The sequence below is a fragment of the Aythya marila genome (assembly GCF_965140915.1).
Source record: "Aythya marila genome assembly, chromosome: 4".
Lineage (NCBI taxonomy): Eukaryota > Metazoa > Chordata > Aves > Anseriformes > Anatidae > Aythya > Aythya marila.
Genome location: NC_139045.1, coordinates 14,761,893 through 14,789,742, shown reverse-complemented (window position 1 = coordinate 14,789,742; position 27,850 = coordinate 14,761,893). Strand labels below are relative to the sequence as shown.

Genomic DNA, 27,850 nt, shown 5'->3' with positions numbered 1-27,850 from the left:
GGGGTGGCGGCGGCGGCCGGCGGCGGGGCTCGGGGGCCGCCATCTTCGGTGTGGCGGCGCCGCGGGATGGCGGAGGGCTGGGTGAGGCTTGTGGGGAGCCGGGGGAACCGGGGGAGGGGATGGGGGAGCGAGGGGGGTCGGTCTGTAGCGGCGGGGCGGCCGGCGGCGTCGCCTGACGGCGCTGCTGAGGGGGGGCGGGCCGCCACAGCTGCCTCCTGTCAGGCGCCTGCCGGCTGTGAGGTGCTCGCGTTGGTCGCGAGGAAGGCGTTAAAGCTCGTTAAAAGCTCAACACTTTGAAAACTTTGTAGCCGCTGCGGGCATCTGTGCCGTTTATAACACGTGAAGGGATCATAATTGCTGTTTCCGTTAAACATTTAAACGGGTTTTGAAACATTTTGTTAATGAGAGACTGCTCTCTGCTCACTGCATCTTCCCGTTTGTTTCTTCTACTGTCTTTGCCTGTTCCTAGCTCAGTAGGGTTTACTTCATTTGTTGTCTGTCACCTGAATTATTGCCGTGCTAGCTGTGGTAAGAGATGGCTAGAGCCTTGCCTGCTGTTCGGATGACTCTGTTTACACTAGTTGCAGACGAATCAAGTCTTCCGGGACTCGTTTACGTGAGAAACAGGAGGCTGGTCGTCCGCTTGTTAGCAGCGTGCTTAGTAAAAGCTGATTCTTATTTCTTAACAGGCTCATTTCAAAAAAGACTACAGGACAAGATTCTGCCATGGAGGAGGGTAATTTCCACTTACGGTTTTAATCTTAGATACAATAGTTTGGGAAAGTTATGCTGATTTATTTGTATGAGCTTAATGCCAAAACTCTTAGGTGCATCTTAAGCTGATTATATGATATTTCTCAACCTTTCTATATTTCTCAGTGGTGGGAGAGGTAAATTGTGCTGGGAGACAAAGCAGAAAGGATTTCCTCGGTATTCTTCTGCTGAAGTGACAGACTGTGGTGTGTGTGGATAAACCTAAGCTACTCCTAACTAGGCTACCTGAGTGCAGCAATAGCAGTCTGTGCCTTTCAGGGGGCAGAGAAATGAAGCCCACCCAGGGTTCCAGCTTTAGTTGTTTGGTCCTTGCTGTGAAATGTGGAAGAGGAGTGAGTATTTGTAGTGCTGCAGTCTTTAAAGGCATGCCAGAAGTCAGCAAGCTTTTTGTTACTGGAGTCAATTTTAGACATGCGTTTCACGAGCTTACCAAATGTGCCAAATTACCTGTTTTTATAGGCTTTTAATAATTATGGGAAAAATGGTCCATGGTGTTCTTCATTTTATTTTGGTTTTGATCAGCGTGGGCCAGCTGTTGGATTACATCCCCCATTTTAATTTTGATGGGGGGATGTGGAATGGTGTTCCAAGCAGCTGAGCTGTTCACTTGCCTACAATTTTAATGCCACAAGCCAGTTCCTACTTAAAAAGCTTTTGTAGCAGTATGGAGTAACTGCAGATAAGTGGTAGGAAGAAAAGCAAAGGGTGGCTTGTTGTCTGAAGGGGTAGATGTACAACTACACGTTTCATTTTCTGGGTCTGCTGAGGCTGAATCACTGTGCAGGCAATACTACTTCAGGGCTGATTTTTAAAGTTTATTTATTTCATGCCAGAATCCTTATTCATCTCAAGGTTCTTTTACCTGAGGATTGTTGTAATACTTGTATGTTTTCTTCTGTGGAGAGAGATGTCCTCATTCCTATCATGTTTCATGACAGCAGGGCTTTTTTTCTGGAATCCTCATAGAGACAAGTTTCTTTGCTGTTATCTGCATATGGGAACAGATGAGATTTATTAAAGTTGGGACTAGTGGAAATAATAGCATAAAATATTAAGTAGCAATAACTCAAGTGTTTGCTGCATGTACTTTCATATTGCTAGGGTAAGGATATTTAGTATTTTTTTTTATTTATTTATTTTTTCCCTCTTTCTAGAAAGAAGATTGATATACAGCCAGGTCAAAATGTATTGAAATTCATTCAGGATTGTTTTGAAAGTAAGGTTTTATTTGATGTTTTGCTTAATTTGCTGGTTAAAGAATAATTTATTTTTCATATCATATTTAGTGGTAATTTAATAGAAATAAAATGGTTAAAATAAAGTTTTTGTCAATTTTTAACGGTGCCCCCTTTGCAGCCCCTTAAACCTGTATAAGTTGTGTTATTATCTTTTTCCTGAGTAGCTGGTTTCTTTCTTGCTTACATTTACTTGAATGTAAGAAGCTTTAGTAACTTGTTAAGATCAGTGTGATTCCAAGTATCCCCTATTTATAGCTTTTTCTTTATAGGCTGTGATAATGAACTTACAATAAGCTCTCCACGTGCAGCCTGTTGCTCAACTCCTGTTGGCAGAAACCAAACGAGGACTTCAATACAGACCCAAAGGGTAAGTTAGTTATGGACATATCACTGTGTAGCTTTGGGTATGCGTTTGGATCAATAAAATAGTTAAATTTCTTGTATTCTTAGGTTGAAGCACTTTACTTTATAACTGATGGTGGATATGGTTGTCTTGGACTGTACTGGAGTTGGTTTCAGTCACTTCACCAGATGGATAGACTCAGCTCTTTGCTGTCAGGTGGACAGTAAAACTGAAAGACGATCCTTGTATAGAAGGAACTCTTAGTTCTTTGAAAAGCCAGCTCCTGATAAACAGTTACTATGCGTAAAATAACTTTGTGATGTTGGGGAAGAGTGGAAACGAATCAACGAACTTATTGTCTGAAAGAATGATGCAAATCTGGTTTGTCTGCAGCCCATTCTGTCTCTTTTCAATACTTGGATTCTAGCATTTTTTGTAAAAATCAGATATTCTGTTAATAGTGTTAAAACCAGTCTTTATAATGGCATTTGTTTGCTTCAGTCTGATGTTAGGATGCTGTATAATCTCAAATGAATTTGTGCAAAATTTCAGCCTGATGCAATAAAGGTGAGTTAAATTGTTTAAATTAGTACTACTGGAAAGGATAAATACCTTGCCCGTGGGCTGGCAGGATGTCTGTTCAAAGCTGCAAATTGACTTTTTTTTTTTTTTTTTGTTATACCTGTGTGAAATTTACAGTTAGTCTTAGGAAGTCTTACATAATAGAAAACTGAAGTGTTCAATTAGAACTGTGCTTTAAATGAGTAAGAATTAAGGGAAGAAAATTGTTTTCTGTAGAAATGTATATTCTTGTCAAAATACCATTGCTTTGTCAAACATTTTCCTTTTGCTTGTCTCGTTATTCTCCACTGAATCTAGCAGTCAGATGCAGGGTTAACGAACTCTGTGAAGAGAACCGGTACTTCTTCAGCATCCGTACCCGCCTCACCACCAGATACTGTCAGTAGCCAAGGTCGGTAGCACTGTTATTAATTTAAGGTTTTGGGGTAACTCTTGGTATAAGCTTTTGAGCAGAAGAACTAAACCTATTTAGTATATGTGGCAGGAGGGCCGCACAAATCCTACCTGACGCCTACAGTACACGGTTATGCAGCTGATTCTAAGAAAACAGAGAGCCCTTTGCCTGAAGGAGGGCCTCGTGACACATTAAAAGATGCCGAAGCACTATGCAAAAGCCCTGCTGAGTTTGTGGATCCTGAGGATGATAATGGGGCTTTGGGATCACCTCTCCTTGTGGAGGAAGCAAAATCTTCTCCTGTACATGTGTAAGTAGAGCTGAATGTTTTTTTCACCTTTCAGGGTAAATTAGCGTGGTGGTTTCAGTCATTGATGAGTTTGTATTCTGAACTCAAGCAAATAATTCCGGGTTGGAAGAAAAGTTCAATTTCTAGGCTTAGAAGGGGCGTCATTGTTTATTCTTTTTTATTAGGTATTCTGGTGATAAGGGTTAATTCCCAAAAGAGCACTACCCAAGGCTTCCAGAATGAATTCAAATTCGTTTTTTCCCCAGTACAGTGCTCTAAATGAACAGCTTCTCAAATGGATGGTCTCTAGACTTCGCAGTGAATTTACAGTGCGCAGTAGTGTCCTGTTGACAGCGTTGACCTTAAAAGTAACAGACACTTTGTTAAAGCAGTGATGAACGGTCATTCTTCCTCTTGCTCTGAATATGCAAATACTACCTGAAGTAGGACAGGTTCAGTTGCAGGCATTATCTCCCCTTCAGAAACTTTCAATCCCAGCTGCAGCAGTAGCTGGTTATCCCAACTTTTTGGGAGGGCTGAATCTCTGGGGGGAGGTCACAGAGACGAGGGAATGACAGTGGTGCTAGTGATGCATGATGAAGTGCCTCTGGGAAGAGGGTGTACCAGGGGTCTGGGAACCCTAATGATTTCTGAAGTACATTCTCCTAAAACTAGGAATTTGTCTTGTTGGGCAGCCCTTGCCTTGATCAAGAGTCACACGTTGCCTTGCTGACCCCACGTTGCTTTGTCAATTAGAATACTTCCTGCTACCCTGGGGAGTGCTCCCACTAACGTCTGTTCCAGCAAATTCCAAAATGAAAGCTTATTCTTAAAAACTGAAGTGCTGTCAACAGGAGAAAATGGGATATACACAAGATAGTTTAATGTGCACTCAATTTATAGCATCATATTTGAATGCTGTTTTGCATACCTAGATTAAATTTTGATGACCAAAATACTCCTGATGTGGTGAAGACCCATGCAGAAGTTGTCTGTTTGGAAGGACCTCAAACTGGGAGAGATGAGCAGGCTCTCAAACAAAGAGCAGTACGCACCACCTCGTCATCCGTATGGAAGCAGAAGTCGGTTTTCTCTTCAGCTTTCTTAGCAGCTGTAACAACAGGGACAGTCGGAAAAAGGTTTGTTTTGAGGCTTAACATGAAATGCACTTTACTTACAAAACAATCCACTCCTAAGTACTGGAGCAATGTCCTTTACCTATAAAAATGGTGTGGGAGGGTGTTTTTGGGGTAGTCATTTGTTAATGAGAAATCCAGGTGGAGAAAGGGTTTATTTAACTAGTTGTTAGAATGTTTTGTGCAGGGAGGATTTAACCATGCCGTTTGTTGCATATGTCTGCCAGCAAAACTGTATGCAGCTATTGAGAAGTGGTTCAGATGGAGTGTTTCAGGTGGGTAGACCAGAGGATTCAGGAAAATCTTAAATGATTCTGAGGCTAGAATCATGGAATCACAGAAGGCATTGGGTTGGGAAGGACCTTGAAGCTCCTCCAGTTCCAATCCCCTGCCACCTCTACCCAGACCAGGCTGTTCAAAGCCCCATCCAGCCTGGCCTTGAGCACCTCCAGGCATGGGGCATCTGCAGCTTCTCTGGGCAACCTGCTCCAGTGCCTCACCACTCAGATAATTTGTTCTTTGTATCTTATCTAAACCTAGCCTCTTTTAGTTTAAAGCCGTTCCCCCTTGTCCTATCACTAAAATCCCTGGCAGAGTCCCTTTCCAGCTTTCTATACCTACAGAAACTTTTCTTGTTGCCCTCGATGTCCCTGGCCAAGAGTAATTCTGAAGGGGCTTTGGCTTTCCTAACCCGATCGCTGGCTGCTTGAATGATGTTCCTCTGTCCTTCCCAGCCTAGTGCTAGCAGTGATCACAGCAGTCTTTTTTCAGAGCTAATTCAGATTGGAGTGGTTAGGTAGGAAGTTGACTGTCCAGCACCTGAGAAATAATGAGGTATGAATATCAGGCTGAAACAATGAAGAACGGGTCTTTTGGAAGATGGAGGGTAATGAATGATAGACTTCATAATCATCTGGGAATGTCCTGTAGCATGGTGGGTGTTCTGCAGTCATCACTAGATTTACAAGATTGAGACTCACCTTTTCCCCCCAAATGATGTCAGTACTCTGTCCCTCCTTTCTTTAGGTATACAGCCTCAATATCACCACCATCACCTCCCGTTGTAAAAGATCACGACATAGAACAAGAGGGTGAATGCGAGTTTTTAATCGATGAATCAGATGGTCTGTCTTCTAATTCTTGGTTTTCAATACCCCAGAAGAACAAAAAGTCCAAAAAAGATGGCTCCGCAACCCCTGTTAGGAAATCTCAGTCCTCTGAAAAGGGAAAGACAGAAGGTAAGAAAGGCAAGACCGGGAAGGTTCAGGCTGAAGCACTTACTGAACAGAAGACGTGCAATTTGGATGTCAGAATGCAACTTGACTTCAAAGGAACGTCACGGTTAGATTCAGTCTCCTCTAAACGTGAAGGAAATCGACTTAAATCTCAAAAGCAAAGCAGTACGCATCTGGGTAAGTTGTTTACCTGGTCTTCAGAATCGTAGTACTGAATATTTTTGTGTTGGTCTTTTGGGAAATGAGGATAAAGGAAATAATTGGAGTCCTAATTGGCATTTCACGTACACAGCTAAGTTTGGGTATATATTTAGGCAGTGAGACAGAATGTCTTCATTGTTGTTTTTTTAACCCTTTCCTGTTAGGAAGTTAAAAACTGTTAGCGGTGTTGCCTTTTCTTATGAGCAGACAAAGATGGATACAAAGCTTTTGCTCCTGTCTCCCTAGAGAGCAGATTACGATGTGTGCTTTAAACTGAGTGCTCAGTTTTCATGAGTTACCTCGGAAGGGTTTTGTAGGAGGAAGCACTGAAAACTGAAGCAGATTGAAAATAATGTTTCTGCCCTTACTCTGCTAAGAGATACAGGAGATACCAGGGATTAGAGAAAGCCCTACTTTAAGTGCTGGGGGAAAAACTTTTTCTGGTATTCATTTTTGTATGATTCTTTTGGTTTATTTTCATGTCTTTAGATGTAAGCACATTTCTTCAGGTTTTTATGTACAGAAGGTATTCATGGCCATGTGTTTTATGTATTGATAGGAAAATCTAAAAAGGGTGAACTTCATCAAGACTCTCCAAGACACAGGAAGGTGTCCTGCGAACCAGAAGCTGAGCAACTAATGTTTTCAGTGTCTGGATGGGACACAGAAGCGTATGATGAAGAACACAAAAAAAGGGTGAAACGAAGCGAGGGTTCACCACTGCCCTCAGCTGAGCATCACAAAGAGCAGATGCCATCTCCAAAAGAGAATCTCAAGTCTTCCAAGTATCCGCAGTCTGCTTCAAAAGCTTTTCTGCATTCAGTTCAGAAGAAACACACTGCTAAGCAGAAACTTCAAGAATCAAAAAATAAAAGTAAGCTGTCTAAGAAATGGGCAGAAAGTCAAAGGAAAAAGCTTAAGAAATCTGTAAAGAAAAGTAGTAATAAAAAGCTTCAGTTACAAAGGGGGGAGAGCTCTGATAATGAGTCCAGTGAAGAAGGGCTTGAAAGAGAGCCTGTTGGATTGAATGAAATGTTTACCTCACCTCTGCGTCAGACATCAGGGAATTCTGTACTTCAGAAGCTGGCTTCATCTGAAAAACCTAAGAATGTGTCGCATGCATTGGAATCGCTCCATGGTGTTTATAACAAAACTCCTGTACAAGCTGCAGAGCTAATGCAGCGTCTCACAGACAGCATACAGAATTCTGAAAAGAAAAGGTCGTTGGCTAAGTCTCCAGGAAAGACACTCAAAAAGATTAATCACAGAACCCCTAAAGGTGTTTCCTCAAACACTGAGGACATCGAGCCTCAAAATACAACGGATTCTGACAGTTCTTCTGCACACGAGGTGGCAAGAAAAAAGCACAAGCAATCAGATGTGAAAGTAAAAAGTAACAAAAGAAAACATAATGCGCAACATAGACTACAGTAAGCTTTTCATTTAATTCCTTAAAATGGGGTATGACTTGATAGATAATGAAACACATTTTGTTAATTTTAAGCAGCAATTGCAGTTGAAGTAAGTGTCAGTTTCCGAGTGGTTAAATAGCTACTAGAGAAACCAAGTGGTGTAATTAGCAACCTACTATTAATGGTGGATTCCAAATCTGGTGTCTGCTTCTGCCTAAGGAAACTTAAATTTGGAATTTTTGAAGTGTACTTTTGAGATTGAGTAGCAGCTGCAGTGTTTGGTGTGGTTTTTGTTGTTTGTGGGCTTTTTGTTTGTTTTGCGTTACTTTGTTTTTTGAAAATCTTTTATATGGCTTCCTGCAGTAAGTAAAATTAATGGCTTACAGTAAACATAATTATTGTTTCTTTTCTAGAGATTCCTCTGCAGCTATGAAAGTTATGAGTTGTGAAAGGTAACTTCCTGTGTTGTCTGTAAAGCTTGCATTTAATCCCAATCCCCCGTGCAATGCTGGTGCAATTGCTGTGCTCTGTGTTCTGCTAGTATAGAACCCAGTAGAAAGGGTTCGTGATTCATGCTGGAGTTAACTTGCTAACACAGTTAGTAAATTAATGGAACGGTTCTTTTGTGTCACGGTGAGGATGTCACAATGTTTCTTGCCTTCTGGGAATTTTTTTTCCTTTGAGGCTTGCTTCCATATTAGCATGTGATTTTTGAACAGAAATATCAGCACTTCTCAAGCTAATAACTGTACTAGTAGTGTTGCTGCTGCTAAGTAGGGTACAGAACAGTATCTATGCTCCAGACTCTTGTTTGTGCGTATAGATAAACAGATACCTTCTCCTTCATGCAGTGGTGCCTTAAAGCAAGTAGAAGTTGCAAGCTGTGACTTGATTAAATTCTTACGTTGTAATTCTACTGAAAACTGTAGTATTTCGATTGAAGTGAGCCTACTGCAGACTTCATTTTAGACAAAGTGATTCTACAAGGTGTAGTTTGGGTGGAGCACAGCTCTTTTCACCTGTTGCACTTTATTGGCATGTTATTTAATGGCAGTGTAATGCAGCTGCAGATGGGGAAGGAGGCAAGGTTGGCATACTATGCTGTGGTTATAAAGACAAGTCCTGTTAAAAGTGACTTGATTGCTGGAGAACCTCTGGAGGTGCATGTATATGTTAATCATCCCTGTGTTATGGGGAAGGCTTTATGGCAGAATACATCTAGCTAAAATTATAAACTTTGTTACTGTCCTTTGCCTAAAGCATGTAAAAGATTTCTTTAAAGTACTTTTGTAATCGTGGTGTATAGAAAATTGTTTGAAAGGTAACACTACTACAGAGGAGAGGAGAGAAGAAGGTCCGTTTCTTCTGTGAGGGAGGAAAAAGGAAAAGTCATGAGATTTTTGGGTGATTTGGTTAGAGAGATGATGTGAATACTACTTTGTCTGCCTGATGGCTGAGTTAGAGGACCAAGTGATGAAAGAGACCTGTGATTTCTAACAAGCAGTCATTTGCTTCAGTGTCTGATCACTATGGAAAAGCATTTAGAAGGAAAAAAAAGAAACTGCATGGTCTGAAAAAAAAAAAAAACACAAAACAACAACAAAACTTAAATTTGGTATTCCTGTACTACTGTTATGTTCCTTTGATATGTAACATATTGAAGCAGGTGTTTTTTTTCTTTCCTTGAAGTGGGCCTGTTCTAGACCATTGTGATGGATTTACTTCCAGAAGTAAGCGTTGTGAAGAGGATAATGGATCTTCAGGTAACGTTTCAAGTTGGTATTTTGTTGCAGTTTATTTATAAGCTTTTTAGGCTGAGGTTGTACAGTAATTTTTGTTGTATCTCTGCTCTGCTGGTCTATTCAGAATAAGAAATGCAGATTGGACTGGCTGTGATCCCATTTCTGCCCAAGTACATGATACGATATGCCAGCTTCGTGTTGTGCTGGCTGTAGAAGGACAAGCACTGGGTGGCTTGGCATCAAGCCTACCAGGATAAAATTGTCCTTCCGAAACACTAAACAAATCCTTTAGGTTCAGTTTGTACCAATTTGGTGTGTTGTCGTGTGGTGGCACTACATGGGATCACTTCAGGCTGCTGTAGAGCAAAGTGTCTGGCTGCAGGTAATGAGGACACGTTAACTTAAAATATTTTGGTTCTCTAAGTAGTTTCCCTATGCAAGTTGAACATCCTCTCATAATGAATATGAACCTTGGGGTTCATATTTGTTTTTTTTCCTTAGTTTTAGATCCAGTTGTAAATGGTGTTTAGTTTATGCAGTGCTTTTTTGAGAGACCTAGTTTTGTGGGTGTTTTGGTAATACGTTTGTTCTAAAGTTATACTTAGAGGGGTTTGAAGGTGAACAATCTAGCACTTCAGTCAGTAGAATTTCATGTCTACGTAGTTATAATACTTGTTTCTTGATATGAAACCACATAATACTGTTCAGCTACCCTGGGTTTGGTACATATTCAAAGAAAAAATGTTGGCAGGAACACCGATATTGGGACTTCTCCTTGTATTACCTTCTTCTTCTAGCAGATATATTGAATAAATGTCAGGAGTAGTAAATGCCTATTGTGATGGTTTTCTGAATGTAATTTCAGATGATTCTGAAGAGTTATATTATCAAGAAATAAATTTGTCAGACAAGATAAGCAGACATAAAATAGGTAAGGTTATTTTAAAATACTTTAATGTGAGTGTATAAATGCAAACGCACTTCCAACTCAATGTAAATTTAGCTGAAGGAGACACAGGAAGACATTTAGCGAAGGGTTTGTTAATTCATAAACCATCTTCATGCAAATGTGGAGCCCTAAAAACCCTTAATTTTAAGTTGAAAAATATTTGGAAAACTGTCTGGAATAGGTAAGATTTGTTAGCTCCTCTTTAGGGTACTACGTAACCCTGCTCAAGGTGTTTTTTTGTTTTGTTTTGTTTTTAACTTTTGTAATCTGTACTGTTTCTTTGTTTTATATTCAAGGATGATCTTTTAAATTCTTTTAAAAATACCTTTCTAATAATTTTGGTTATTTTTATAATTGTCACGTTTTCCTTTTTTTTGATTCAAGACACTGCTTACTATTCATTGAGAACAGTAAGAGGGTTTGAATTGGTTTTGCACAGTGTAACTGAGGGTGCAAATAACCTACCTGCCTTCTGTGGTGGTCTGAGTTGATCCTGTGGAAGGGTAGGATGGCACAGCGTGCGTGCAGTGGATTGTAATCCCACGCTAATCTGTTTTTGTGTTTTTTATTCCCTTTATTATTATTTTGTTCACAACAATGTAGTTGTTTACCTTCAAAAGCAATTTAGACAAGACTTGTTTTTCATTTACTGTTTTTATTTTTAGCATCTAAATATTGTTGACGAATTTGCTTTCAACTCCTAAAGGGGTGTTTTGTTATTCCTTACAAAAACTAAAATAGAAATTCTGACTGTATATGGTAGCTCAGAAAAAATGGAATTTGAGACTATGAAATAGATGGATTGGAAGATGCATACCTGAGAAGTCTTGGAAATGCGTGGGGTTTTCAGTTGGGAAGAGTATTGTTCTTTTTCCAGACCTTGGAGATGGTTTAAGGGTTAGAATCTGGAAGAGTAGGGTCTGCTCGAGTGCTGTGTGTTACTCTCTCCTCTTGCCATAACCAACTTGAAGCCTTTTCACTTCTGCTAATGAAATCCATCAGATTTGAGGAGGGTTCTTAGCCTTTGCCAAGGGGGTTCTCTTCATAGTTTTAATGTTTGCTGCTGCTTCTTCTTGAGCCCCTAATATCCATATCTCAGTGATTCAGTAAGGTATATTGAACGAAATCTACAGTCAGCATGGTGACTGTTACAGAACATGGAAAGCGAAATAATGATGTATGTAAAAGAAGGCTTCTGGCAAGACCTGATTCCCTTTCCTGTCATGAAAGGAAATTGGTATAAATATCGGCTGGGAAGTGATATAAATAACCCCTGGGAAGTGTTCACCGCCTGATACAGAACAGCGGGAGATAATATTTCATAAGTTTCCCATTTCTTAATTTTTTTTCCTTTCGTACTTACTGTGAATTGTTTCATCCTTTAAATTAGTAATGCCTTCCAACACACCTAATGTTCGTCGGACAAAAAGGATACGACTAAAACCTCTGGAATATTGGCGAGGCGAGCGTGTGAACTATGCGATGAGACCTTCAGGTACTTGTTCCAAAATGCTTATCTCCTTTGTTCTGATAGGGCAGTAAAGGGAAATCTGCAGTTTGATCTAGTGCCATGAAAGCATTTTAAAAAAGCCGATGATTTATAGTCTTCAGCCATATAGTCATCTTTTAGTGTGATCTTTCTCTTGATACTCCTGTTTCAGATAGAAATAATAGCAGCAGAACGTGTTATGTACACTTGCCTTAACTGTTTAGGGAAGAACAACATCGTTGTATCAAGGATTCTGTATGATACCAGGAAGAGACAATGTATTGGATCATTCATTGGAGCATTTGTCCTCGTGTGGACACTGCTTCCTAGAGCAGATACAATAATATTTTATCCAGTCTCAGTTTCAAATGACCACCTTGATAAAGTACATCTTGTTCTCAGGGATTTTTTTTATGTTGGCTTAGCCTAATTTGGTATTTTCCTAATCAGTCAGTCTGCTTGAAAATAATATTTGTGTCCCTAAAATTGATATTTTGTCTCAAAACTTGACTCTTTGTGTGGTGGCTTTCTGAAATATTCTTTGAATGAAACAGATTCTTTTCAGAAAGTCTGAAGTTCTACTGCACTTCAAAATACTTGGTGATGAAAAGCTTTTTGGTCTTGTTCTGGCTTTCTAAAGCTATCTGAAAATTTCATTGTCAAGGAAATATATTCGAAACTGAAATGCTTGTAGTTCCTGTAAATGTTCATTCATGTAAAATAAATATTGTGTTAGTGACCTTTGTTCAACTTTTGTTTCAGGAGGGCTTATGATCACTGGAATAGTGTGTCCAGAAACAGAACCTCACAGGAAGGATAGACGGAAGAAGATTCATCATAAGGAGAAAAGAAATTATACAAGTAAAAACACTTTTTATTTCATTCTTTTGATGCTTAAAAAAAATAATCAGAAAACTAATTGAATGCTCCACTGTTGTAAGATTTTCTGTTGTAACAACTCCAGTTTTTCTGAGTGAAAATCTTTTTGGAACGAAATGCATTAGTGTGATCTGATGCGGAAAAAACCTGTTGCTTACTGTAGCCCTAGCAATGCTGTATGACCTTAAACTTTTAACTTCTCTGGGTTGGGAATGAAGAGACACGTGACAGATCCAGAGGTGTTGTAATGCTCTTAAAGCTATGGTTAAAGAAAATCAGCTGTACTTCAGCCCTTGACCAGATCAGATCATTAGTTAATATTAGTTAATGAGGCTAATGCATTTAGTTTCGTAATGCACAGTTAATGTATGAGAGTTTCTGGTTGTCTTGCTGATACCTGTAGCATCATATCTGAAAATGCAGCATCTGCTATTAATATTTTAAACAACTGTATGTTAAATACAAAATCATTGTGGGTTTGGTGAATGGGGAGCTTTAAGAACAATGCACAAAATGGATAAAATTACTCAATAAATATGTACCTTCAGACCCAGGAATAGGAAGCTTTGCTACAGCCACTAAGGCCAGGAGGTGGTAAGTATGTAGGTAGTGCTCAGCAGGGAGATAGGGTCAGAGTCCAAAAACAAAACAACAACAACAAAAAAATCTGTTTTGTTTTGTTTTGTTTTGTTTTTGAGATTTTGGTGCTAAAGAACCTTTCTGTATGGGACTCACTAGAGGTTTTGTTTGTGACTGCAGTGTTTTATATATATGTTGGAGCAAATAAATGTTAACAAAGAAAATAGTGGGAGCTGGGTTTTTCACACAAAATAAGGTGGCTCTTCTCCCTGTGTGTTCTCTGTGCTCCTTGCCACAAAATACTGTGGAGAAAAATATTTAGATTCAGTGTGAGAACTGGATAAATTCATGGAAGACTTAGTTGTTAATAGCTCTTAAATAGAAGTGAGTTGCATGTGTAGAGGTGGAGGATATTCTGTAGAAACATCGTTACTCCATTAACACCAGTTTTGGGGGTGGGAGGGGTACCTGCTTTTGGCTGCTGATGGAGACGGGATCCTAATCTGTTGAACCTTTGATGTGAGCACAGCTTTTAAGTTTCTGTGCAAGTCATTTGCAGTCCATGTATGCTTGAGCTGGTAGTGACTATTCACACTATCATACAAGAATTTGCTGCTCTAAGTTGGTTTGAAGTGCCTCCAGATGCAAATGGATATCCTGGTTAACAGACGTTCATCCTGAGAGATGCTCTTTTGTTAGCAGCCTTGAATTTTAAGTGATACGTACAAGGCCCGTCAGCTGAGTTGAATTTCTAGGACAAATTTCTCAATTCTATAAAAATCCTGTGGTTAGTGCTATAGAGTTGCACCTATTACTGCCTCTTTTTATAGAGAGATTTTTTTTTTTTTTTTGAACAGTGCTATATCAAACAGTAACTTTCCTCATAGCCCTGACTGTCTTAGCGTTGGAGTGTTTAAGTAGACATGAGTGCCTATAAAGTGCTATAGATTGTCTTTGACATCCCTGTTTTGACTACATTTAGAGAGATTTCCTGCGCACTGTGGAGCTAAACTTGTCCGCTTAAGAGAGCTCTTCAAGAGAGCTTTGGGATATTTGTTCTGTCTTGAAAATTCTCCAGTGTCTCTTTTCTCTTTGAAAAGCATAAGGTTGTCATCAACTCTTAAGCTATTGCCTTCTCTGGAAAAATCCATTTTATTTTAGAAATAGTTCTGATTTATAACTTAGAGGGAGATTCCTGTAATGGTGTCTCTCAAGAAAAGGAAAATTGAACATGTGCTTATTTTTGAACAGTTTCATAAGACTCCTGATGCCCATCAGCAGTAGGTAAAAGGAAGTGATTTATTTTTCTTAGTTCTTCATGTGTTTTATATTCTCTCTTAATATCCAGGAAAAGTTCTTCCCAAGTTCAGGTACTTTGGGGTAAATACTGTCATTAATAGGCAACCTTATTGGCATTGCCCTGGAAAGTACTTGAGGATTTAGGGACCCTTTACTGATCACACAAATAATTCCAGTGAAAATTGTGTTTTCAAAGAACTGTTACGGGTTAGCTCCCTTTTTCTGGAGAAAGTGTATTTCAGTCTGTTTAGTCTTAAGGAAATTTAATTACCTGTGTGTGAAACTGTGGTTACATAAGTTTTAAAATTGTGTAGTGATAACTTTTTTTTTTTTTTTTTTTGTTAGAAAATGAGGTAGCTAAAAAATTCAATTACACCCTGGCTGATACTTCTAAGCCAACTGTTGTGGTGGACCCAGTAACAAATCAGGAAGTTCTTCAAGGTAAGTTGAGAGGATGTAACCAAGGACCTTTCTAAACAATAAGTTCTTAGATATAGACTGATAGAGGAAGAAAATTGTTCATGCCACCTTGGGCATAAAAAGGTAAGCTGTGAAAATATTCATTGCTTTTTCTGGAGAAAATTCTGAGGGAGCCACAAAAAGGAGAATGAAGTGACACGTCCTGTTTTCCAGCTAAATATTAAGTCTAGCTTGTGGGGTTTTTGCACTGAAACAATGCACGGTGCATGTAATTTAAAAAGTTGCTGAGCTAACAAGACTCAGTTACGTGTTAGCATTGATGTTAATCTTCTGGACTTTCCTTGTAGAGTGTATTAACACTGGAAGAAGTCACTTGAGTTTCTACAAAGATGAATCAGTAGAAATATATAAAAATCTGAATACATCTACTTTTTCCACTGGTAAATTAATCTTGAAGCCACTTAAAGAAAAAGGACATCAATTTGTCTACATGGATACGATAGTAAGTACACTTTTTCCTTATTTATTTTTATTTAGAGATATATATCTATACAGAGAATCCTAGAATGTTTAAAAATAGCATATGAAGTTGAAAGGTTTTTCATATTTTTTGCCTAAACTACAAATGTATACAGGAAACATAAATAATTTCAGTTTTGAAATCAAGCAGTTATAACTAAAGAAACTTGCTGGAGGTACTTTGCATGCACAGTGCCCTGCTTTCTTTCACATTAAACCTGTCTGTTCACGTGTGCTTCCTGTGCAGACAAGATAGAAAGATTAAATAAAAATACCTCCCCCTCCCCGCTACAAGTTGCCTGTCTTAGGTTTCAACTGGGGTGGAGAAAAGGAGTCGCAGCTCAGTTTATGATGTTAGTGTTTGTTTTTTTGCTATCTTGCAGCGTGTATGCAAAACTAAAGTGTGTTTTTTTTTTTTCTTGGATAACTTTCTTAAATGTTTGCAAAGGAAACATTGCTGATCTTAAAACCCTCACACCTCTCTCTCTTTTTTTTTTTTTTTTTTTTTTAAGGCTTTCTATGTTATCCATGGCAAAATTGTTATCACTTTGCATAAGACGTCATATTACCTGACTTCAGGGACCTTTTTCTATATTCCCGCAGGTAAGCACATGTCTTTAAAATCAGTTTTGGGGGATTGGATTAGACTGAATTAGCAGGCTACAAAGCACAACAGAGGTGAATGACCGGGAGAGAGGAGTTTGAGTAAAGTATGGGAAAGCACAGCGTTAGGAAGAAGGGAGTGTGACCCAACGCTGGACACAGGCTGATGATCGAACCTTGGCCTGTAGTGGTACAAACACAGCCTGTTTACCTGAGTTTCCTTTGGAGTTTTTGATAACATAATCAAGTTCCAAGAGTGAAGTTCTCTTGGTATTCTAGTTCTGTCCCTAGCTACGATGTCAGGGAAACTTCAGCAGCCAGCTTTAAATAGTGGTAGTTAATATAATTGTTTTCACCACCATCTTTTCCTACATAAATTAATGACGATCCATTTGGATCGGTTCACCACGTTTTGCATGGTGCGTGAAGTGCAGAAGGTGCAGCCTGTCTGCTGCAAGTGTTGTAACCTCACATGGGTCATTGAGAATTGTAAAACACCACTGATTTTGCTCTTCTGAGATGAAAGTGGAATGAACTCCATATGGAAGCTACCCTGTAGTGGGTAAGAGAGTAGTCAGGAGAGTTTGTAGTACTCAAGTAGGCTGTTCATGGAGTGGTAGAGAACTTGCATGCAGCTTGCTTGTGAAGAGGCTGTGTTAAAAAAGTGACAATCTACTGCTCTTACTGTTTTATCATCAGCTTTTCACCACAACATCCTGTTTTAACAACCATTGTTCAATTAATGCTTGACACTTCAGTGAAAGTGTCTTTGTTTTAATCTTAAAGGCTGAGGGGTCAGCAGAGACAGATTTATAGCTTGATTTTTGGGTAAAGGAGATTGTATTAACTGGTGAAAGTTCCATACCTGTATTCATCTCCATTTGTCCCTGTTTCCTGATGGCCTTTCTGTACTGCGTGGATGGGCGATGCGGAGGTTGTGGTGGAAGATCTCTTTGTATCTTATCAAGTGTGGCTATATATGGATGTTAGAAAGTTGCTCTTCCTCAACATCCGGTGTCTTTTAGATGCCCCTGTAATTGAGGTCACGTTAGTATGCAAATCCCAAGCGAAGATCTGCAAATAAGTTTCCTTGTGCAGTTCTTAATGAGATTGTCCATAACAATTAAAATAAATTCAGTCACATTAAAGTTTTCTTGTGGCTTTTGTGAGTGGAGAGTTTAAGCCAATTACTTTGGCTTCAGTAAAAGTCTTGGTGAAGGTGTGTTTTTTTCCTATCCTAGGTTAAACAAAACGAAGCTAGCTGTAGGTTTTCTTGTTACCACTTCAAAATGCAGTGACGTGCCTGAAGAGTGGCATCATAGATTTGGGGCTAATATTACTTCTCTTTAAATAAATGAAATAAAAACATACTGAATTGAAGCCAAATAGGACTTCAAAGATTGCTAGTGGCTTCTAAAGAACTTTTTTTCTTTTATTTATAGGAAATCAATATAACATCCGTAATCTTCTGAACGAAGAAAGTGTTCTCCTTTTCACGCAGTTCAAAAACGACAGGTGTGAAGAATTTTCTCCAAAAAAGTTTGCTTGAAATACTTCTCATGCTTTTGTACTTTCTGATTATTTTTTTTTCCCCCCCACATAAGAAGTGTGTTTGTTTGTGCCCAGCTTAACTTCACAAACTAAGACAGAGCTGGTGAGATCAACATAGAAAGCGCTACAAAAACAACTCACAAATTTACTGTCAAACTGCAGTGACCCAGTGGAGGGCCTCGCCCTGTATTGGGCATTTGTCATCCAGAGACAGGAAGGGATGCTTAAAAATTTGTTGGAAAAACATATTGTTGTTCCAAATTGTACTTTTATGCCTAATCTCCCCCAAAATGCTTAACGCTTAAATTAATTTTGACATCTTCAGCTAACATCTGTTAGACTCAATGTCTGCCTGGTTATAAACCTCTCTGAATAATCTGTGTTTAAACGTAGAACCATGCTGTCTGCACTCCAGTAATTGTTGTCTAGGAGACAGGCTGCTGGAATTCTTGTGTGCTAGGGTCCAGCACTCTTCTAATATGTTAATGACAGCAGTTTCTTCCTTGTCTACCAGATGTATGATTAGTGCCTAAAATTTGTATTGTCAAATGGATGCTTTTATCTAGGAGCTTATCGGTTCTTTTATATGGGGCTCTGAACGTTTCAGATAGCTTTATTTTGCGTAATGGCAGTGGGTCACTGCTAAATGTGTTACTTTAATATTGCCTTTTGTTTTGATTGATGTGTTTCTGAATAATAATGAGGACCTTTGGGAAAATTGTAATTATACTGTAAACTCCAGAAGCCAAGTCTAGACAGCAGATGGTATACATAACATTTGTCTCTCAAGCTCTTCAAGGTTCCTTCTGGCTGAACATAAGGAGAAACTTACAGCTACACTGGTAGGGTGCTCTCTCTGAGTGGTCACTGCTGTTCCAGAAGAGGAAAAGATATGGAAAATTGAACTGGAATTGAAAACTTTTTAAGGGCTGAATACTTGAGGATTGAGCGTTGACCTTGTAAGCAGTCTCGGCCATGATCTTTATGCTAAATCTAGAGTACAAATTAGAGTACTAAAGGAGAATTGGCTTTAGTGTTACCCGTAACAAACTTTCAGCTAAGAACTAACAGTGTCTGTGAAAGCACTTGGACACTGGGGCTAAAATTCTTATGTGAGAGATGCTTTAGGTTGGGGAATTTTAGGTAATACATTTTCTTTCAATTTTTCTCTTTCAAGCAGTGGTTCCTATAATTGGTTCATGACCTTGTATGTAATTAATGAAGTTACGTGACATCTTTGCATTCGTGGCCAGGTCACACTGAACTCTGAGATGATTCCAGGAGTGTGCCAATTGCCATTCAGTTCATCCTCTTGAGGAAAAGCTATTTGCAGTCAAAGTTCAAATTGCAGGGAACAGCATTCGTGTATTCCCCTCAGCCTCAAAATTGGAAGTGGTTTTAAATTATTTTTTCTACAAGTCATATAGTTAGAACTGATAAAAATAATTTGGTGTCAGTAGCTTTTTGCAACTTCAGGGCTTGGTTGGCCTCTTCAAGGTCAGTGAGATTCAAATATTGTCCCTCTGTTGGAGCCTTGCCAGCAACCAGATGGGCACTCCTGCCGTCTCCACTGCTTCAGGGAATCCCACCCAGTAAAAGGCTCCGTTTGTAAGTCTTTCAACTCTTTAGGCAGGCCCGCAGAGATCTGGAAGTTTGCCACTTGGTAAACAGTACGGGGCTAGCATTAGACCAAAAATCCTGCGCTCCTCTCCCAAGCGTGTCTCCCAGCAGTCAGGACATGGATGCAATGATCTCTGAGCCCAAGAGCTCATCAGCTCCAGCGGAAAGAAAGCAACCACTTTGCCATCGTGTTACAGGCCAGGGAGTTCAGAAGGAAGACACCCTGCAAGTTTTATTGTGTGTTACCGGATGGCTGAGAGTGGGTGCTTTGGGAAGGGGCTGGTGAACACGTATGGACTACGGAGCTGATGGCCCTAAAGGAAGGTGTGGCTGTGTGGTGTTACAGAGCTCAAGGCAGCCTGCTGCTGTTCAGGAATCCCTGCTGGTTTGGTAGGTTCAGGTGGAAGCAGTGCATTGCCCTCGCTGTCATCTTCCCCAGTGCGCTACATTGCAACTTGTCAGCAAGGTTTTTAAGTGAGCTTTTTTTTTAGGTCTTGAGTAACTGATGAGAAATCCATCATTCTGGATGTTTTCTTAAGCAGAAGTAATATGTTCCGACTGCTTCCTGATACAGATTGCAGATGTTCAAGAGCAGGTTTGAGGTCAGAATGCTGCAAATGCCACTTTTGCTTTTCCTAATTCTGTGCCTGAGTTTGTCAACAAAAAACTGTGGGTTTGGTTTAAAAAAAAAAAAAAAAAAAAAGTAATTTTTTAGGCTAGATTGTTCGTTTGCTTCCTGGCTAGTTGATTTTTTGTGTGACGTGTCTAGTATAATCTACAGAGAATGTTCTGTAGTTGAACTACATCTCAAAATACTTGATTTTCTCCTTTTAAGTAGCAAAAGTCAGTTATGTCAGGCATGGTGTTGCATCTAGGATGTTGCTTTCAGTTTGTAAAGTTTTGGTGAAGTACTTGCCTAATCAGTTATGCATTTTGTCTTGTCTTTCACAGTGTTAGCTCAACTTCTATTGTAAAAAATAGTGGCATAGCACATATTTTGCTGTGATAGTTCAGTATGAAGTTCCTTTAAATCTACGGTGAAAACAGAGCTTGATTTCTTGAAATTAAAAAAGTGGCTCCAACATCCTATAGTTTAGGAAAAAATGACTTGTTTTGGAAAGGAGGGACAGAATTGAAATTTTTTTAAATGTACAAAGTTCTTAACCTTATCTAATAGAAACAATTCCGCCATTTGCCATGAGATGGCGCTTCAAGCACAGCTGTTTGGCGTTGCCTGGCACCTGTACCCAGTAGGCTTTGGATTTTGAATGGGGGAGGAGAATGTTACAAAGGGCGATAAATTCATTCGAACTCTGTTGCAAGTAAATGTAAATAGATTTCCGTTAACATTAGGGTTTGGCACAGAACCTTGCGAAGTTCGTTCTGTCAGCACGCGAGTTGTATTGGTTGCAGCCTCTCACTCAAAGTCGTTTTAAAAATACTGGTGTGCGGCAGGAACTGAGGTGCGCTAGATTGTGCACCCTTTGTCTGGATTGCATATTTTCGCTTAACCTGACACTTGCAGTATGAGTAGGCGCAGGAGAATTTACAACTTGAGCTGAAAAGTCCTGTTTGTATTCCAGGACTCCAGTGGGTGCTGAGTTTTGCAATGTGGCAAGTGAGAATTGGTTGTTGGAAGAAAAAGCTGATGTTTCACTTATGCCTGTTCTTGCTGTGGCTCCTGCTTCCTACACTTCTGTGTTTATCAGGCTACTGGTAGTCATGGGTAACCTGTGGCAGTCGAGTTTTTTCCCTTTCCAAAAGGGATATTGAAAAAGAAGAGTCTTCTCTGAAATCTGAGATTTTAACATTCTGCTTCCTGTCAGTGAGTGATTCTTTTTATCATCACATTTGCTTCTGTTGAATAATCAACTTCCATTGACTACTGTGATGATTTCAGATAGACCTGTGGCAAAATCACCTGCAGTTGGTAAAATGCTAAGATAATAGCCCATGCAGAACATGTTGTGGTCTGTTGCTTAAATACGTATTCTTAGGGTTTCTCCAATGATATTTATTTCCATGTTGAAGCTTTTAACAGTGTTTAGATTGTTTCATAGACTAATGGCTTAAATATTCAGCTCAGATGACACAACTTTTTGTCTACGTACAGCAGAATACAGATCATCATGTCTAACAGTAGCGGAGATCTGAGGCAGGTTTGTAATTACTAAGCTAGGCTGAAATTGTTAGCTGCTGTTACCTGCTGTGAGGTGAAGTTGGGATTATCATCAGGAAGAGACATGGCCTTTTCTCTGCTGCCAGTGTGGCACTGCCCTGTTCCTGGAGGAAACCTGTTTCAGTACGTTAATTCATCGGTTTCTGTCAACAGTAATTGAGAGAGCTGAAGGCAAAAGCAGAGTTGAGTATTTCATCAACACGATGTTAGTAGGTACATGTGTTTCATGGCAGGTGATGTGGTAGCAACTAGAAGCATACTTTAAGGAGCTTAACTGACAATGACCCACCACAATGGTGAAGTCAGACTTCTCTAGGCTTTGGCTTCATCTGAGGAAAAAAAAATGATGTTACTGGTTAGTAGGTTCCTTTGAAAAATCTAACTTTTTGGAGTTTTCACTTTGCTAGAAAGCTCTTTCTGTCGTACTAAACAAAAAGTTTGTTGTTGTTTAAAGAATGCAGGAGAACAATTGCAAAACTGTCAGATGTGTACACATACATGTTTTGTACACCTTAGTAATCGTAAGATAGCAGAATATGAGCTGAGTAATTACAGAAAAATAAACAGTGCCGATAAAACAAACTCTTGAAGTACATACACAATTCCTTCTATTTTTCAAGTATGCAGCTGAATTAGTTATCTGCAGATGACTTTGAATTAATATTTCGGAAATGCAATAAACAGAAAAAGCTATTTCCTCATTTTCATGACAGCTGAAAAGGCATTTCAACGCGAAGGAATATTTTCTTGCATTTCTACTGACGCAGACTCTGCTGCATGATGTGTGTTGTAATACAGAACTTACTTTAAGCAGCGATTGCTCGCAGATAACACATCTGACTGAAGAGTATGGAACATGCTTCTTACATGGTATTGACAGCTGCTGTAACCGAGCACCTTGGTGTTTCCAAGACAGTACCGCTTGCTCTAAAGAATGTCCTGGCACTTCATGGGTGTTCTTAGAGTCAGACAGAAGCGCTGTCTTCACAATGCGTGTCTCTGGTTGTAAGGAAAAGCATCCTTTAGGATTTCACAACCTAACTAATTCCCGTGGTCCAGTTTTAAGACTAAAACAAATAGTTGTCAAAATAATTGGCTGCTGAATGTTAGGGAACAAATACGTTAAAGGGGTGCCTGCAGAGCTGCTCGCTGTTCTTGAGCCCACACACAAAGCTTGTGTTCTTTTTTTGTTCTTCACTTCAACTGCTCAAGTAAAGGCACACAAAACATTGTAAAACTACATTTGCTTTGCATTTCTGCAGTCTTTTCTTATTTGGAGCACCAGACAGGCAACAAATGAAATAAGCCTAAGGAAGCAAAGTGTTTACTTTCTCAGTCTATTGAATTGAGATGCAAATCTGAAAGTATTCAAGATATTTATGTCCCAAGTAAGATTTGTAACTTCTCTTTGAAGCTCAATAGGTAAGGCCTTCTAAATTTGGAAACTGAAGAGTTGTAGTGCTCTTGACAGCTGTGTGGGCAGTTTATTAAATGGGTAGTGTGGTGGGGATGACCCGTGGCCAGCTGCCAGCCCAGCCATTCTCTCGGTCCCCCTCAGCAGGACAACATGGGGTCCCTACCACGGGGTGCAGTTCCCCAAGAACTGCTCCAGCACGGATCCCCCAAGGCCCTCAGTCTCTGCCAGGTGCCTTCTCCTCACCAGGGGTTAGTTAGCTCCTGCGGGGGCACCTGAAGCAGTTCCTCCTGCACTGACTGCAGGGCTGTTTCTCTCGCCTCTGTCTTGATCCTCTTCACCCCAGCTGCTGCACAGCACTTTTTCGTTTTATTTTTTAACTTTTATTTATTTTTTTTTTATTTTTTTATTTTTTTATTTTTTAGAACTGTTTAGATGCTGCCATTATCATTGATGGGCTCAGATTTGGCCAGCAGCAGGTCCCTGTAGAGGAGCCCTCTCCCCATGGTCTCTCTCCCCCACCCCATGCCCTCCTAGTTACCAAAACTTTACTATCTGACAACGCATGTTACTTAGCGCATTGTTTTTTCATGTTTGGGGTGTTCGAAGCTGCCTTTTCTTGTGCTTCCAGCATCACTAGCTAACATGAGAACGCATCAAGATATCTGATAGATGGTGTCACCGCGTGGGTGTCTTCTGGAGTCGATATGCTGTAAGGAGGGAGAGGAGTGATGAGAGAGGTGTAAGCGCAATGAAGAGCTGTGCTGCTTGTCAGGTAGTGTCCTGCTGTCCACAGGTGTTGCAGCCTGGCTTGATTGGGACTCTGTACAGGGTTTTCAGTTAAGTTCAACAACTTTGAAGGGCAGATTGTGACTTCTCTGAAGGGTAGAGAAAAACCTTCCTGGTGTGTTGGTGCCATCAGAACACGGCTGGCTGTGCCAGCAGCTTACGCTCTTGGTTTGGGATTCGAGATCACTTGCATTTAGCATTGAGTCATCTTATCTAAAATTGCACGATGAAATTAATGAGCATGGTATAAAATCCACTGGACAATACGCCTGAACTTACCCTTTCTTTGTTATCATCACTTTTGTGTCGGAGTACAGAGGGGGCAATTAAAAGAAATAAAAGTTAATTATGATTTTTTTTCCCCACAATCTGAACTTGAAATTTTATTGCTGACAAAGCAGGGGTTCCCCTAGGATACAGTAGGCTATAAGCTGAAGAAACTAAGCACTTCTCTTATATTTCAGTAAGTGCCAAGTCAGCTCTGAGGCTAATTAATCAAAACAAATTTACAATTAAGCCCGGGAAGGAAGACTAATTAAGTAGCCAGTTAAGAAAAAGTGCTGAAGGAGGGATCAACCTTAAGGGAAAGTATGAGACTCCTGGTATTGGCCCATGAAGGACAATTAAGTGATAATTGCAGCGGCCTTTCTGCATCCAGCAAAGCTCTCTGACTTTTAGTATAGCTGATTTTCTTCATGTTAGAAGCAGATGTTTGCTTTTTAAGCAACTAAACTTAAGCTTACTCTTAAGGTAACTTAAATACAGGGGTTGCTGCAGGAAGAAATTAAAACACTGCCAGACTTGGGCAGCATTTTAGCTGGCGAAAAAAAAAACGACTATATTTTGAAGACAAAGCAGCGCTGAGTGCACAGGGTTTTTGCCTCTTCATTTTGTGGTGTACCGAGTCCCATCTTAGCTTCCTGTTTAACCTTTCAAACAAATTACTTTGAGTGGATTATCTCATCAGAATTTGGAATAGCTTCGTTCTGTTTGGTTGCTAACCCCACTTAAGTTCACAGAAATCATTACCTTGTCATGAAATGGCTTCTGTTGCTTACATCCTACACCCACGCTGCGTGACATACTTGTGTTTCTTGATGGAAAAAAGGGGGGGGAGCAATAATAGCAATACTGTTTGTACTGAAAATAATTTAGCTCCTTTTCTGAAGGGTGTTTTAAGCTTGCATTTGTTTTGTTGCAATGCTCATCTCTGGCAAGATGCTAAGGGATGTAAATGAGGTGTGTGCCTCACTCTTCCACCTGTCCTTGCCCATCTCCCAGGAACTCTGTATGCTGATGAAGTACAAAACCATTTTTAACGAACTGGATGCATGCATGGACTAAGAACTTGCTTAAATATCCAGTTCCCGCCGCCCTCTTCTGGAATTGGAATTGTTCTGGAAATTACAAAGAAGAGGTCTCCATTTATGGCCCCTGTTGATCATAATTTTATTTTCTTCATAGAAGCCCACGTGCACGTACTTGCCAGTGTGGTGCACTGCATCAAGTTTGAATGTTCTCTTCCTTCATTTTTTTTTTGTCTTGCAGCCTATAGTAGTTTCTAAAGGATTATTATTTTAAATTCAGTGCCCTCTACAAAGTTTTCTTTTTTTTTTTTTTTTTCTTAGTGGTGCTTACCATGACTGGTTGTTTAACTTAGTTCCAGGTATTTGAATTGTTTCAGAAGTGTTCTTGTGCCTGAAAGTTCCTCTGCTACTTCTCCTTCAAGCTTTGTACAAGGCCTGGCAAAGCTCCCGATTTTCTTGCTTAGAGAAGTGATGCAAAGCTTCCTTTGGCCCCTGTTCTTTTAAAGGCCTGTTGTAGTTTTAATCCCAAGAAAGGTCAGTTCAGGCTGTCGCTGGCAGGGTGTTTCTTATCATTGTCTGCCATTTTGGGCTCACGTGGTTGTCCTTGAGCCTCGTCCCTGTGTTGAGGCTGGCTCTGCAGTGCCAAAAGAATCCTTTCCGATGCCATTCCACCTGGCCACACTTAAACCGAGTGTCAGGGCGTGCTTCCGGCACCTCTCGCAGCACTACTCCATCATGCTGCTGACCTTTTGCCTTGGCAAAACCTGGCTGTGACTCGGCCATCACCTAGGCACCGTGCCATGCCCTGATTTTGTATTGGCAGCCTTGTCCAGGCATTCACCTGCTCTTACATCTTCATTCCTGTCACCAGGGGCGATGCCATTTGGCACCGGCCGGTTTTGGCACGGAGATCTGGCGTGAGCGCACACGTGCCCTCTCACGCCCTGCTGCTGCCTGGCTTTTCTGGTGAATGCCAGGGGAAAGGCATCTTCCTGGCTGCTGAGACTTGTGCGGGGTCTGAGGGGGAGCCTGGACTAAGGTGGAAGGCTGTCATGGCTCTTCAGTATCGCCAGCATAGGTACAAGGTACACCTGTGAGCACTTGTATGTGCAGCTGGCAGCCTGGTTCCTGTCGCTGGCTGCCACGGAGAGGTCAAGGGATACAAGAGAGCAGGAGATGAAAGTTCATTTAAGGGGGAAGGGAGTTTATTTGCATCCCTCTGGTTCTGCTTGATCAACTGTTGAGTCCTCTTCATCAGTCACAACTTTGGGCATTTCTCTGTCCTGCCTGGTGGAGGATGATGGTTATGGTGTCGTAAGCCACCTTCTGTTCCAAAGCCCTAAGTCTGGTGCTACCACCTACCTGGTCAGGAGGGCAGAGGAGAGAGCAGCTTACGGCATCACTTGGCGGGGAGCTGTGTCAGACTTGGCTCTCTCAGTTAGCAACAGCCTTAATTCGTGGATTTCTCCCTGCTGTCAGCAGCTCTGTGTGGCCTTGGGGCTGTAAATGGTGGGCTGTGGACCGTTTGCCTAAATAATAGCAGAAACTAATTGAAATACACACAAGGTTTTTATAAAAATAGCATGAAACTTGCTTGTATGTTTACTACTGAGGCCTCTTGGTCCTGCACAAAATGCAGCATTTCGTAACGTTGGTAGCATAAAACAAATCTGTAGAACAAGCGTCAGTGTTGCAGCCGAGTGTGGCTTTGACAACTCCAACCTTTGTACAGAGGAACACAATTGTTAGAGGACCTTGTTTAGTTAAATTAGGCTAATGTGCCCTTTTGAAAATCGTAATTGAAATGATACCGATACTTTTATTGATTTGCCACTTGAGTACGTGGCTGCTTTGAACACAATTTGCAGTCATTCCACTTTATGGAGCAGTTGCAGTCTAGTATTATGGCGCAGAGGTTTTGGGGCGGTTTTTAACAGAATATTGCATTCATCTGGATGAACTAATTTCTATTCTTTTTGCATTTCAGACCAATTGTAACAAGCACCTTGTTGGAGCCCAATCCCTCTTCCCCGTAAGTTCACCTGCAAGCTGAAGATCATCTAGTGAGAGCGAGTTCTGAAGAACACTGTTACCTACCATCCAACTGGAAATACGCCTGTATGGAAGCACAGAGTTCATTGATCTTAAGAGATCTTCCTCCAGTGTAAATTGTAAATAGATGGCCACAAATTATTTTTCTGTTTTGTATCAATAAATGTTAAATAATACAAATCAGTTTTGATTCCTCTGCCTTTCTAAATCATTTAAGAAAGAATGTTATGGTAGTTGGTGCAACGTTGAAAACTCAGGTAATTGCATGAAGCTGAGGAGTTTGACTTGTAAATATGTATGGAGGGAGTTGCGCTGAGTGGTTTCAAGGATGTCCCCAGTGAAATCTAACTTCCATCAGTGGTGTTGAAACTTCTAAAAGGAGTTTGGAACTGAAATATGCCGATACAGATTGGCTTTGGAAAACTGTTCCAGACTGACCATGGTTTTGGTTCTAGTGCCAATCACTGCTCTTCCTGCCACAGGTATACAGAAAGTCCAGTTTGCGATGCTGTAGGAATCTTGTAGAGTTGAGGTAAATCCTAAACAGAGCCAAACTCTGCTGCACTGTCACCATCATTCAGTGCTCTTGAGGTTTCGTGTTTGATGCCTTGCGCTCCCCTCTGCCTTCTCTGTGAAATTTCCAAGGTGTTTCCATTCAGCTGGAGATGGCGCTCCCTGTGTGTTACCTGTTACAGCAGGTCTGGCATAGTTATCAGCGCGAAACAAAATGAAAGCACCTCCCATCCCTTGGGGAAAATATGGTCCATTAGTTTTTCATTTGCCAGGAGCATCAGATTTTAGTATTTTTTTTCCTTTCTCTTTATCTCCTGGGAATATCAATCTGCATAGATCTAT

General features: G+C 40.4%; 1 protein-coding gene across 3 annotated transcripts; it reads left to right on the top strand.

Moving 5' to 3' along the window:
• The first annotated feature begins 16 nt into the window (after positions 1–16).
• Positions 17–27,105, top strand: CENPC (centromere protein C). Of its 3 annotated transcripts, none has more exons than XR_014317466.1 (20): positions 17–81; positions 690–736; positions 1,929–1,990; positions 2,282–2,379; positions 3,238–3,328; positions 3,422–3,641; positions 4,556–4,759; positions 5,783–6,168; positions 6,752–7,622; positions 8,018–8,056; positions 9,294–9,367; positions 10,212–10,277; positions 11,686–11,790; positions 12,547–12,645; positions 14,887–14,982; positions 15,309–15,463; positions 15,993–16,083; positions 17,526–17,598; positions 18,425–18,593; positions 26,931–27,053. XR_014317466.1 is itself a non-coding variant. In XM_082760074.1 (19 exons), the coding sequence occupies exons 1-19, from the start codon at positions 67–69 to the stop codon at positions 26,977–26,979; spliced, it is 2,844 nt and encodes a 947-aa protein (XP_082616200.1). In that variant the 5' UTR covers positions 17–66; the 3' UTR covers positions 26,980–27,105. The 3 variants fall into 3 exon arrangements, 1 of the variants encoding a protein (XP_082616200.1); XR_014317467.1 differs by having other exon boundaries at positions 3,235–3,328; XM_082760074.1 differs by lacking the exon at positions 18,425–18,593 and having other exon boundaries at positions 3,235–3,328; positions 26,931–27,105.
• Positions 27,106–27,850: the final 745 nt, after the last annotated feature.